General features: G+C 36.3%; 1 protein-coding gene and 1 long non-coding RNA gene across 2 annotated transcripts; both read right to left on the bottom strand.

The window, feature by feature from the left end:
• Nucleotides 1-534: 534 nt before the first annotated feature.
• LOC127419651 (troponin T, cardiac muscle isoforms-like) lies at nucleotides 535-9781 on the bottom strand (the record flags this gene model as incomplete). Its single annotated transcript, XM_051661220.1, has 12 exons — nucleotides 535-752; nucleotides 1451-1491; nucleotides 1701-1791; nucleotides 2451-2560; nucleotides 3130-3237; nucleotides 3342-3419; nucleotides 3731-3847; nucleotides 4323-4386; nucleotides 4509-4530; nucleotides 5005-5034; nucleotides 7906-7962; nucleotides 9700-9781. Coding segments are annotated over 12 exons (834 nt in total), but the record flags the coding sequence as incomplete, so codon positions are not given.
• Nucleotides 9782-9787: 6 nt separating this feature from the next.
• Nucleotides 9788-11551, bottom strand: LOC127419733 (uncharacterized). The gene is made up of 3 exons (XR_007893717.1): nucleotides 11409-11551; nucleotides 10783-10821; nucleotides 9788-10495 (listed from the first exon to the last, which is right to left on the bottom strand). It is a non-coding gene; the product is annotated as an uncharacterized LOC127419733 (long non-coding RNA).
• Nucleotides 11552-12909: the final 1358 nt, after the last annotated feature.

Below are 12909 nucleotides of genomic sequence, written 5' to 3'. Positions count from 1 at the left end.
TAGTTCTTTGCACCATTAATGTGCAAAGAAGTCACACAGAGTGACGTAAAGATATGAGAGATTGTAGCCTATCCTCAAACTGTGTTAGTCTGCACTTAATCAAATTAATGTAACATGCACTTTGGCACATATAAAAAAAAGAATGGATGTTTTATGATACAGCATTTTTTCAATGGAGGGGCCAATTACCATGATCCTGCCTAAGGCCCTACAAACCCACAGACCAGCACTGCTGTCTGTCTCCATAACAGAAATAGCATATGCACATGTAAACTCTTTACATCTCACAGCAACTCCTGTTGTTCTGTCTTGGTGCTATTTTGATAGTGTTTTTTTTAACTTGATAGTGTTTCCTCAGTCTGATAAAGACTGCAGATCTGAACTGGCTTTGAATTACATAGCAGTTGTGAATTTTAACAAATTGATAATTAATTAAAAAGCGATAATGTGGAAACTTTCAGACATAGCGAATAAAAGTGTTGTATTATTAAAATGCAAACAATGAATAGAGAGATAACAAAAAGCTAGTGCCGCTTCATTTTCACATTTATTTATTTATTTATTCCTTTCTTTATGTGCACTTGTAGTCCAAATCAAATCAGCTGTTTTTAATCGGTGAGGACTTTCAACTAAACACAAATGTATATCTGTATAGTACACAGTTTTCCTGAACATCTCACTTCACAAGCTCTTTATGGATTTGTAAAGAGTCTAGCATTCACTTCCTGAGGCCTCTCTTGGTTCTCTTTGACCTATAGAAGAAAAAAGATAGGTTTCAGTAATAATAATAATAATAATAATAATTATTATTATTATTATTTGTATATTTTCTAAGGAAAAGCCAAAAGTGTCTGCTCCCAAGTCTATGATATTTTGGTACCAAGATAGCTTGAAGATTAAGTCCGTGCTTCAATATAAATCTATGGGATTTTTTGGTTAGAGCTAGTCATATATGGGGAAATGCTGACTTTTCAGATTGCAACCTAAACCCTCCTTGCCCTCAAGTCATTCAGTTCTGACTCCCTTATTTGTTTTCTGCCAATCAAGCAGCTCTGCTAGCTGACAGGAAAGTGTCCCTGGCAGCCCGATCACTCTGACGTGCATTGCCAAAGAATCGTGTGTCAGTGTTTGATGAGTCGCAGTTTGGTTTGAAGGAAAATCCCTCAGGGAGTTTAAAAAGACCCAATACCAATACCAAACAACCCTGAGAGAACAGTGCAGGCATGCATTAAAATCAAAACTTAATTCAGAACCACTTAATAGAACAAAAGCTGGCAACTTGCCAATCATATAAATGTCTGATTCACAGCTCTTCATGCAAATGTGTTGATGAATAGATGTTGCATAATGCTATGACAGCAGGACAAGTTAAAAAAACAGTGTGTAATACAGATGGATAGACCACTTCACCACTTTTACAGTTTAGATAGATAGACACAGATTCACTCACGTTTTCATGTGGTCACTGACTCTGTTCCTCAGGACATTGATCTGTAGAAGATATCCATAATCATTTTGAGACTGTATGCACTCTTTTAAAACACTAAACATCTTACTGAACACAGGATAATAGAATCCTGAAGATTGAGTAGTTTGTACATTTGGCCGAAATACACACGTTATTTATGCTTTTTCCTGTGAAGCATTTCATTACTTCACTGTTTATCAGAACTGATCAAGCGATTATGTATGCCTCTTACTTCATATTTCTGTCTGGTATACTGGTACTGTAACTCAAACTTCTCGGCTTCTAGTTGACGCACACAGCTCCACAGTTCCTTGGCTTTTTCCCTGGGAAGAAAGACGGGCAGTACAGATGAGAGAGAATTTCTATGTTATCATAATTATTAATAGATTCTGTGCGATTTTATTCTACAATACTTGTAAAAGACATGAAGAGATTGTCAATTTGCATTAATTTAATAAACAATGGCACAAAGCTACAGACACACTGCAACTGGAGTGACAACCGCATTTATTTGCGTTGGTGAATCCCTTTCGTTATCATTATGGAAAACAGGAGTCTATTTTTTATTAATTTGATTGAAGAATACATTAAAAGGTGTACTTATGTACTAAAACCAGAAGCACTCCCATGTGACATCATATCCTGGTCCTTTGCGTTTGTACGAAAATGTTTGCATGTTTACAACCGAGTGTGACTGCCCCTTTATTTGTCATTGACCAGTGCTTGGATGTAATGAAAAATTAGTTGTCTAACCAAATTTTTTGAGAGTTAATTTTGTTGTAGAATGCATTTGTCACACCTGTACATAACTGAACTCTGGGTGTACAGTTTCAAATTAAGCGATCAGAAGAGGAGCGATAACCTTGTTCCATTGCAGTGTGTATATGGCCAATGTCAAATTTGGCCACAAGTGTCAAATTAACACTTAATAGCTACTGCCTAAATTTGCTCTTGTAGGATATTGTGGTATGACTCCACAAACCTGAGACCTGAGTCACTGGCATTGTCGATGTCCAGAGGTTTGCGGCGATCACTCAGAATCTTCTTTTTCTTCTCTCTCTCAGTTTGTTTCTTTCCACCCCGTCTCTCCGTCTGCAGAGAAACATCACAGATTTTGAAAGCTATTGAAAGTGAGGATTTTGTAGGACAGTTTAAAATAATTCAACATGCAATAGGAGTGCCACCTTTCAAAGCTCAGTGGTCCTTGATGATTATCTAAATTTAAATGTATAGGGCTTTGCTTGGAATGAAGTTGGCATACCAGATTGTCTCCTTAGAGTGTCACTAAATGTCTTGGAATTACTGTAGCCATAGGGGGAATTCACCAAGAATTTAATTGCTCCTGCTTATAGCGTCATCTGTTTGCATGCACTGCCTGTTGTTTTAGAGCCTGACTTACTAAAGGAATTATGCAAATTTGATAACGGCATCAACATGCCCAAAAAACAATTCTGAACACAATCTGCATGGTGCAGTTCTCTACAAGCCAGTTCTGAGTGCTCTTTTGTAGACGATGCAGTAAACTACCATGAACTGGCACACTTGGGACTGCCACTGTGATCCAACCAGGCGCTTGAATCAGCTCTTTTAAATGCCAAATGTGTGTAATTTGTAGTGATTTTGCCCAATAATGTTTTACCTCAGATGAGCGCAGCTCTCACCTTCTGCATGTAACCGCCAAAGTGCAAACTGGTGAGTGTTTTCTTCTTCTTGGCATCATCCTCTGCCCTTTTTTTGGCTTCCTCCTCTTCTTTCCGAGCTCTTTCCTCCTGAACATTTCAAAACAGGAAAAGTTTTGAAAAGCCAACTAATTCCGGTTTGTTTCCCTCTGTCTAAATTAGCGGAGAATTGTAGCACGTGCAACAGTTTTCACCTCCACACGCTTCTGTCGTTCCTTCTCACGTTCGCTACGGATCCTTTGTTGCTCGGCTCGCTCGGAACGTCGTTTCTCCTGTGGAATTAGTTATATGAGTAAAACTTTGAGAATATTTGCACAGAGAAATCACTCGAGCCGAAGGTGGGTGTTTATTCTGCAAAATGACAATATTGATTGATTTGAATCTTGTCTCTTGAGTCAAATTCAGCCTTGAACTGACTATTAATTAACCCAGCCATGACCTGTTGGAATGTTTTTACTTTAGGTTTCATATTTAACCTCATGGTCATACAGTATACCTGTCATTTTTTTCAAGATTTTGCTGATTTTGTCTTTGAAAATAGTTCAGTTACTTAACAAGGCCAGACAACGCCATATTCACTCACAATCCTGTCTGTAAGGTTGATAAGTTCCTCCTCCTCTTTCTTACGGTTTTCAAAGTGAGCTTCAATCAGTGTCTGCAGCTCATTCAGGTCCTTCTCCATGCGCTTCCGATGGATATCCTGAGGGAAATGCAACGTTTGACCACTGAGACTGTATCTGTGACAATTTTCCACACAAGATGCGCAAGAAAAATTGCATCAGGATCTGACTGGTTTATAATTAGCATCTAAAAATGTAAAGTCTGTGTACAGTAATATTTTCTGATGCATTCATACAATGAATGGCTTTTATAAGTCTTATAAGGAAACAGAATATATCATTTAGAATGTTCAGTACCACTAATTTGCAAAACTCTACTTTTTAACTGATTGGTTTTTGGATTATATGTTTTATTTATATTTATTCCTAAAAAAAAAAAAAAAGAGATCCAATTCCTATTCATTAAACTTATATTCAGTAATGGGTTGAGCCTCAAGTATGTTGACAAATATGCTGAATTTAGCAAAACAGAAGGACGTGACTCATAAAAGTTAAATTCCAGATGCAAACTAATATTTCCAGTAAAAGTCCTGTGAATTTGCCACATTTACTCACATCAAAATCAACTCTTTCTCCATCTGGAATCTTTGGGGGCACCAGGTTTGGCAACATAAAAGGTCTGAAAAATACAATGTTGCACTTTTATATGAAATTATATGAAGAAAAAATATAATAAATACTGGATGGGTACTGATGTTTAAAAACAAATCAAATTCAAGGTAACCGTTGATCTAAACTTACTTTAGGAATTTAGGCTTGGCCTCTGAAGAATGAAACAAACAAAAAAATCAGAAGTCCATTTCATATCCATGGCAACACATGAGTGCTTTACGGGAAGATTTTTAAATGGTACTATTGCAACAGTTGTTGTGTAAGAGCTCTCAAGTCATCATGAATACCTGAAGCCTCATTTCTCAGGCCAATTTTGACATAATGACAGACTTTTACAGATGTTGGTGAATCAACAAATCAGTAAACAATAACAAATAATAATAATACCCAAATAATAACTAATACAACCAGATAATAACTAAAATATCATGCCTTATTTCACTCGGTAAATAACACTATTTTAATAAGATTTTCTACTGTTTTAGGATGACCTAATGTTTTCAAGAAACAATTAAGCAGAAAGGGTGTGAGCCATTGTACAGGATTCATCATGCTGCAAAGGATTGCTGGAGAGCTTTAGTCAATCATACATTTCCTGTGTAGTCAATACAATAAACTAAAATACCTCCACCATCTTCTGTCTCTTCTTCTCCCTCTGAAAGAAAGAAAGAAAGAAAGAAAGAAAAGAAAATCAGAGGATTGTTGTAGAGGGTAATCAACAGCACTGATTGTGCAGAGGAGAGCGAGACTGAAATAGAAACTGATAACAAAATAATGATGGAGAAATTAACTAGCACTCATCACTTCAACCAAACATGGAGCACTCTTTTTTATCCATTCTGTGTGTGTGTCTATATTGTGAATGATTGTCTACATTATGTGCAGTCCTGGGTAGATTTCTTTATAATTGCAATCCCGCGCTGATTACAAATGGCATGACAAATTACATAATCAGTAATATAATGTCTTGAATTATATTTTTTAGGTAATCTAATCTGATTGTTTTTTGTTTTTTTTAGGATTACTTTTGGTTTACCTCTGATCTAACTCTTGTTTATTTGATTTGTCTCATTTATTTGAGTAGGATAATCTATAGTCTTGCAATTTTGACATAATGTTGCTTAAATGCATTTGAAGTGGACATAGTATTTCACAGCTATACATCAGCAGTGTTTAGTAACTTGCATAATGATTCATCATGAGAAGGCATGGTCTAACGTACTGTATGATGATTTGTATGTGAAAGGATTTAGAATTAAAAATGTGAAAGATTTATAAAAAGAACAATTAGGCGAATCACATTATGAACAATTTACTGCCATTGCCTGATTAATATGCAATCATGTAATCCATAAAAATTAACTGTAATCTAATTACAAATATTATAAAATGTAATTTAATCTAATTACAAATACTTGATTTTTGTAATCTGACTGTGTAACCCATGTTACATGTAATCTGTTACTACCCAGCACTATAATTTGAGGAATGTCAGTTGATGGATCAATTCAGGGTTACACACATACACAGATGTTTAAAAAAGGGAAGTGACTGAATATCCGAGATGCAAAATGAGTTCTGCTTATTTTAAGAATCTGCCACAATGTGTGACAATGTGTCCAAACCAAGTACAATCTGACAAGCCTCCAATGACAAGTAAGTTGTCTGTTCACTTTGAAAGCAAAAATTTAGCATGATGCAACACAATCACATCCAATCAGAACATATTTGATTTTTAATATATAGTTATTTGAAGTGGAATTTTTGACCGTCATTAGACAGGTTAGTTTTACCCTACTGATGATGTGTTGTTGCAATAGTAATCCTGCTCCGTAGGAGAGGAAGCGCAGGTTCAGACATTTGGTGCATGTGCTTGGCTGAGGAGCCACTGGTGTGAAGCTACCATCTGTGGGATTATGACTGAATGTCTCTAAGTCAAAATCCCCCTTAAACGTAAGGATACCGCAGCTCCGATTGGCCAGGAATAGCCAGCCGGTCCACGAGGGCCCGGCGAGAAGAGCCGTTCGAGAAGGGGCCAGGGCGCGGCCGGATGAGTGACGCCCCTCTTCCATTATGCACTGCATGTTTGTGGAAAATCTAGTGCTAAATGATTCGTAGACGATCTGATTTTGGTCGGGCTACCCATCGCAGCTAATAGCAACTCACAAAATGACCTTTTGCTCTCCAGGAAAATCTGTGACAAGAGGTAGAATGTTGTCTGCTAAAATTGGTATATGCTTTCCGAATTGCCAAAGCTGGAACTACAGTCATACTAATACCAAAACTGTGTTCTTTCACTTACTTTGAGTGGATGTGATTTAATAGGCACAGCACATCTGATTTTCAAAAACATTTGAGTAGTAATTACTTTACCATAGTCCTAACCCTAAACCAAACCCTAAATCCTAACTAACAGTACTGAAACCAAAAAAGCGTTATTTCACTTGCATCTTTGAATGGAGGTGATGTGAAAGGCAGAGCACATTTGATTTTAGGAAACATTTAAATAGTAATCAGTTATATTAGGTCAAAATTTTGGTGGAAATATTCTCAACTGACAAATTGATTCCCTGTGTGATCATGTTAGTCACAGATACGGTTGCATTTGATAAGGACAAAAACTAAAGAGGCGTTCACACTCAGCAATTTTCAAAGACAAAGCAACCAAAAGTCATTCATTTTCAATGAGAAATTTTGTGGACAGTTTGAGGAGGCCCAGGGGTCCTAGTGGACAGCTTGCACTGTATGTGGTGTGGAACCCAGGGATAATAGTGGACAATGTTTTAACCAACTAGTGGTTGCTCACGCTGTATATGTTGAGGGGCCCAGGGGCCCAAGTGGTCAGTTTGCACTGTATGCACCAATGGGCCCAGGTGCTTTAGTGGTCAGCTTGCACTATATGCACTGGCCGGCCCAGGGGCCTTAATGATCAGCTCATACTGTGTGTGCTGAGAAGGCATATGGGCCCTAGTTTTCAGCTCTCACTGTGTGCACTGAAATACTCAGGGACCCTATTTGTCAACTCACACTGACTGCGCTAAGCAGTCCAGGGGTCTTAGTGATCAGCTTGCACTATTTGTGCTAAGGGATCCTGGGGCCTTAGTTGTCAGCTAACACTGTATGCGGCGTGGGACCAGGGATCATAGTGGACAACTCGCACTGTATGCACGGAGCAACTCCGGTTCCTTAGTGATCAGCTCGCACTGAATGCGGCATAGGGCCAGGGATCATAGTGGACAGCTCGCACTGTATGCATGGAGCAACTCAGTTTCCATAGTGATCAGTTTGCACTGTGTGTGCTGAGGGGGCCCATTGGTCCTAGTGGTCAGCTCACACTGTATGTGGTGAGGGGGCTTGGGGTGGTTCTAGAGGGGGTGAAGAAGCCTGGCCACCCCCATGTAAAAACATACTGTATATTTCAAGTTTCCACAGAAGGTAGCAGGTGAGTCAGTGGAAGCATGAACATCTGGAGGAGTATGAGGTCAAACTAAGAAAGTCTGATACAGGCATGTGGAACAGCACTTACCCTGTTCCTGAGTGGTCTCCTCCTCTGCCTCTGCCTCCTCTTCCTCCTCTGGAGCATCTGAAAATGAAAAGATGCAGGATGGATGCAGTTACAACTTAAGTTTCAGAATTTACTGTTAGCTATGTTTCATTAGGAATCACCTTACATACAAATTCCTGGGAGCTTAGTCATTTTGTCCTGTCTGAAATGACATTTAGAGTGTGAAAAAAGTAACTAAAATGTGTGTGTGTGTGTGTCTAGGTATTCCCTACACTGTGGGGACCAAATGTCCCCACAAGGATAGTAAAACCTGAAATTTTTGACGTTGTGGGACAATCAGTCGGTCCCCATGCTTTTATCCAAAGCAACTTACAGTGCCCTGATTACAGGGACAATCCCCCTGGAGCAACCTGGAGTTAAGTGCCTTGCTCAAGGACACAATGGTGATGGCTGTGGGGATTGTACCAACAACCTTTTGCTTAACAGTTCAGTGCTTTAGTCCACTATGCCACCACCACTCCATACCACCTAATTCAAATTGCTTAAAAAACATACTAAATGATGTTTTATTGAAAATGTAAAAATGCAGAAAGTTTTTTGTGAGGGTTAGGTTTAGGGGTAGGGTTAGGGTTAGGGGATAGAATCTATAGTTTGTACAGTATAAAAATAATTATGTCTATGGAAAGTCGTCATTATGATAGCTGCACCAACGTGTGTGTGTGTGTGAGTGTGTGTGTGTGTGTGTGTGTGTGTGTGTGTGTGTGTGTGTGTCTGTGTGTGTGAGATTAACTTGAGATTCACTTGAGTGGAAGATATGAGTTAATTCCCAAGGGAAAATAAGATGTATACTGTACCAGCCTGGACATGTGTACTGGTGGAGGACCTTTATGATTAAAACATACCTCACATCTCTCAGATGGTTACACACACATCTCTACCAAGCTGGACAACAACTGTTATCAATGATACAAATGTGTGGGAGTGTCTGGGGTCAGTTGCTACAGTATAGCAAATGTCTTACAAAAAAAGTATTGTGGCTATACAATGGTATGCCGGTGATGGGATCAGGTAGTAATATATATATATATATATATATATATATATATATATATATATATATATATATATATATATATACAGCAAATCTAAAAAAAATTATTGACATTTTTGGACACATTTAAAATGTATGAATTTAATTGCATTAGATACAAAATATTAAACCAGTTGCATCTGCAAACAAATGATGCTAGACCTTTTCTGAGCCATTTTTGCTGCTATTTTTAAACAACTGGTCTTAAGGTGAGTTTAATGGATGCATGAGGTCAGTTCCCCTTAAGTTCACACAGGTGTTCTAGCAGAGTAACCACTAGTGTAGTTCATCAAATTAGTTATAGACATGTTCTACTAATATTTGAAAACCAGAAAGTGTCCAAATAACCTTTTTGTCTTCATTTTGAATGCTATATCTAGTTTTATCCTTAAAAATTCTAACACGCTTCTTTTTGGTAAATGTTTCTCTTGTTGTATTTCTTCAAAAGAAAATCAAATTGCTTTGAATTTTGTTATTTAATGCAATGATATTCATACATTTTTAAGTGACATGTCCAAATACTTTTTGGGCCACTGTATACCATAATATCAAATGATTACCATAGACATGTACCATGGTATTTACATGGTTCTCCAAGGTACTTCAAAGTGCACCATGGTACATATCCACAATAACATGCTATCGCCATGGTACATGTAAAAAAATCATGGTACCACCTTTGTACTTGGTAAACACAGACAAGCAAGGGCCATTGCTTAGTCTACCTTTCTCATGCTGAACCTCCTCCTGCACCTCCTCCTGCTCCTCCTCCTGCTCCTCCTCTTGCTCCTCCTCTTGCACCTCTAAGCCAAACCATGCAGATTATGTTAATAAACAAATAAACAGCTAGAGGATTCATGTACAAATAGAAGCTAAAAACTAAAAAAAGGACCTATTCATAAGTGACGCTTAAACTTGAAACAGTCAAACATAATAAAGGATTATTGATAATGTTTCTACCCTAGAACTTTCTGCTCTATTTCTTCTAGAAGTGTCAATTCTAGGTGTGATTTGTAGAAAATGTATTTGTTGAAAGCTGACAAGCAAAGTCAACAGATCTTAAGTAACTGACAGGACAAGCTCAGCTTTCACATACACAAATCTAAATGACGCTTTACCATATCTCATAACCACACTTACATGTCAGAACTCTGTCAGTTCATCTATAATGGTCTTTCGGTGTAATGTATACAGCACAAAAACCGGATTGGCTGGTATTGAAATATGTTGTGAAAGTGTTATTGGGGTCTTGTGAACTCCTTGAGTACTGTTTAAAATATTTCCCAGTTGAATTTCCATGTAATGACAATTATTTAATAACCTTGCTGAAAACATGCAACCATATACAGTAGTCTTTACGTAAACCTCCATATTCTCCCTAATGGCCGGTTACATCATGGCTCTGACACACTGTAGCTGTAAGGGAAATATTTATGACCTACTCTTAAACCAAAACAGTATTATCTAGTTAGAAAGTATAAAAAGAAGATTACAAAAAGACAAGACTTACCCTCCTGCTCCCTGGAGAACAGAAGAAAATAGTGCTGTTATTTCCATTGTTCACATAGCTGAATTATCTTCCCAACAACAGCTGCTTGAACTTAATTAATACTGTACAGACTACATACTTTTCAGATGAGTGGTATATATTTGGTCAAATGAATGGTATTAAAATAAACTAGAACACTTGTGACTATAGGAAGCAGCTATTGTACACAGCATGCTTGTGCAGACTGTGTATTACCACTGAAATAATTGTAAGAGACATTTGAAAGGTGACATTTTCCAGACCGAATTGGTATACTTACTCGTATTCTTCCACCTCTTCGTTGTCTGACATTTTTACTCTTAAGAAAAAAAAAAAAGTATTATGTTATAGGTATATAATATAATATTATATACATTTAATTTTATTCATGTATTATAATTTGTATATTTTATATTATAAATTCTATTATATATTATTATTTTAAAATATATTAGAAAAAAACAGATCAACAGTTAAATATATATATATATATAATTTGAGGGATTATCATTAACTACATACATCTGGAACATTAAATGCTTCTTAAATATAATAAGCATTTAATAAACAAATCTGATATATTAAAATACATCAAATAACTGACAGATGCACACCGTGACCTCATGGATCATGGAAATTTTGCATTGCATATGTAATAGTTGTTGTTGCTATTTAGTGTTTTGGGAGAATATCAAAAGGGCCTTATTAAAAAATGTTAAACTTAAATTAAATAATAATAATAATAATAATAATAATAATAATCAATTACATTTAAAAAATAGATTTTCGTTTTTCTACACATACAAATGTAGTTCTATTTTTGCTATAATCTTCAGTGTAAAACGTAAAAAAATATTCTATACATTATGCATAAACAGTAAATAAAATAGCACACAATACTCTTACCTGATATACAGCAAAGAGACAAACTGAAAGAAAGTCTTAATGTCAGAGAGGCTAGCAGCACACCACCCCTTGTTACTTATATCATTCAAGCCGGGGAGTCTTTTATGGGGGTCATACAAAAAAGTCCTTCTCACTCATTGTGTTTATTTTTATTCCCAGAGATAAGTAGCAAACAGTCTTGCAACCACTCCCTAAAAGGCCACAGCCATTGTTATGACAGAGAGAATGAAGATAGTGAATGTCCATATCCGCACAGCTCTCTAAGAGGTGTTCACTGATAACATGAAGGGCTGCTTATAGTTTCTGACCTGTCTGACTCATTTACTCCACTATGGTACCATGCTTACCATTCCATATCTAATGCTAATGCCAACAGCCTGAGCTATGACGGTACAAACCAGTCCAATCAGAAAACGTAATAAATTTCACACTATATCGTACAAACAAGTGGGAAAGAAAGTTGTATAATAACTAGAAAATAAACGTTTGCCAAGAGAAACTTTGAATGCTAACCTGGTCTGAAAGTATAAAACAATTTGAAAGTTATGCAAGCCAATCTATGTATATGGATTAAAAAGGGAAATTTGAGAGATTGTAAGTTTGAAAGGATGTAGGCCTTGCTAGGTGGTTGCTAAGGTGGTTGGTTGGTTGGTTGCTAGGACATTGATATAGACAGACAGAGAGAGAGAGAGAAAGACAGACAGGCAGGTATTTAGCTCGACAGACAGTTATAGAATCAGACATAAAATAATTATACATTTCATAAACACGATTGTAGCCCAAAGTTCTTTCCAAACAAGTGGGAAAAAATATATTGGTTACACATTACAATAAGGTTATATTCATTCAAATTAATTACAACATTAGTTGTTATTAACTAGCAATAAACAACACTTTTACAGAATGTGTTTATCTGGGTTCATGTTAATTTCAAATGATATATTAGTACATTTTTAAAATTTTTAATTATGAACTAACACAAACTAACAATGAACAATTGCAAATTTATAAATTACTACTACTACTAATGAAAGCAAAACATTTAAAGTTATTTGTATTTTCATAAAGTCGGGCCTATTGCATTCAGTTTCATTTGAACACTAATATTAATAGTTCAAGTATATTTATGACAAGACACTATTACCACTACTAGTGAATTTTTGGTAACACATTCTATGAAGCCCATATTTATAATGCATTGTAAAAGCATGCCTTAGTAATGTCTCATAAAACACCTTAAATCATGTTATAACTTCTCATAAATACTTTTTACCCCAATTATAATGCATTATAACACAAGCAACATTCAATTTCATCTGCAGAAGTTATAATGTATTATATATATTTGTAACATACAGTATATAATAGGTATGCTATAAGAAAAGTGACAAAAGCATTGCCTTCTTGTAAACATCCATAAGATATGTGTAAATGGCTATAAGATGTTACAAGTCATGCTGGAAGTTATATATATTACACATGCACAAATTACTAAGTAACA

This window comes from Myxocyprinus asiaticus, chromosome 29 (assembly GCF_019703515.2).
Source record: "Myxocyprinus asiaticus isolate MX2 ecotype Aquarium Trade chromosome 29, UBuf_Myxa_2, whole genome shotgun sequence".
Taxonomy (NCBI): domain Eukaryota; kingdom Metazoa; phylum Chordata; class Actinopteri; order Cypriniformes; family Catostomidae; genus Myxocyprinus; species Myxocyprinus asiaticus.
The sequence above is the reverse complement of the archived record's forward strand: the minus strand, read 5'-3'. Positions and strand labels throughout refer to the sequence as shown.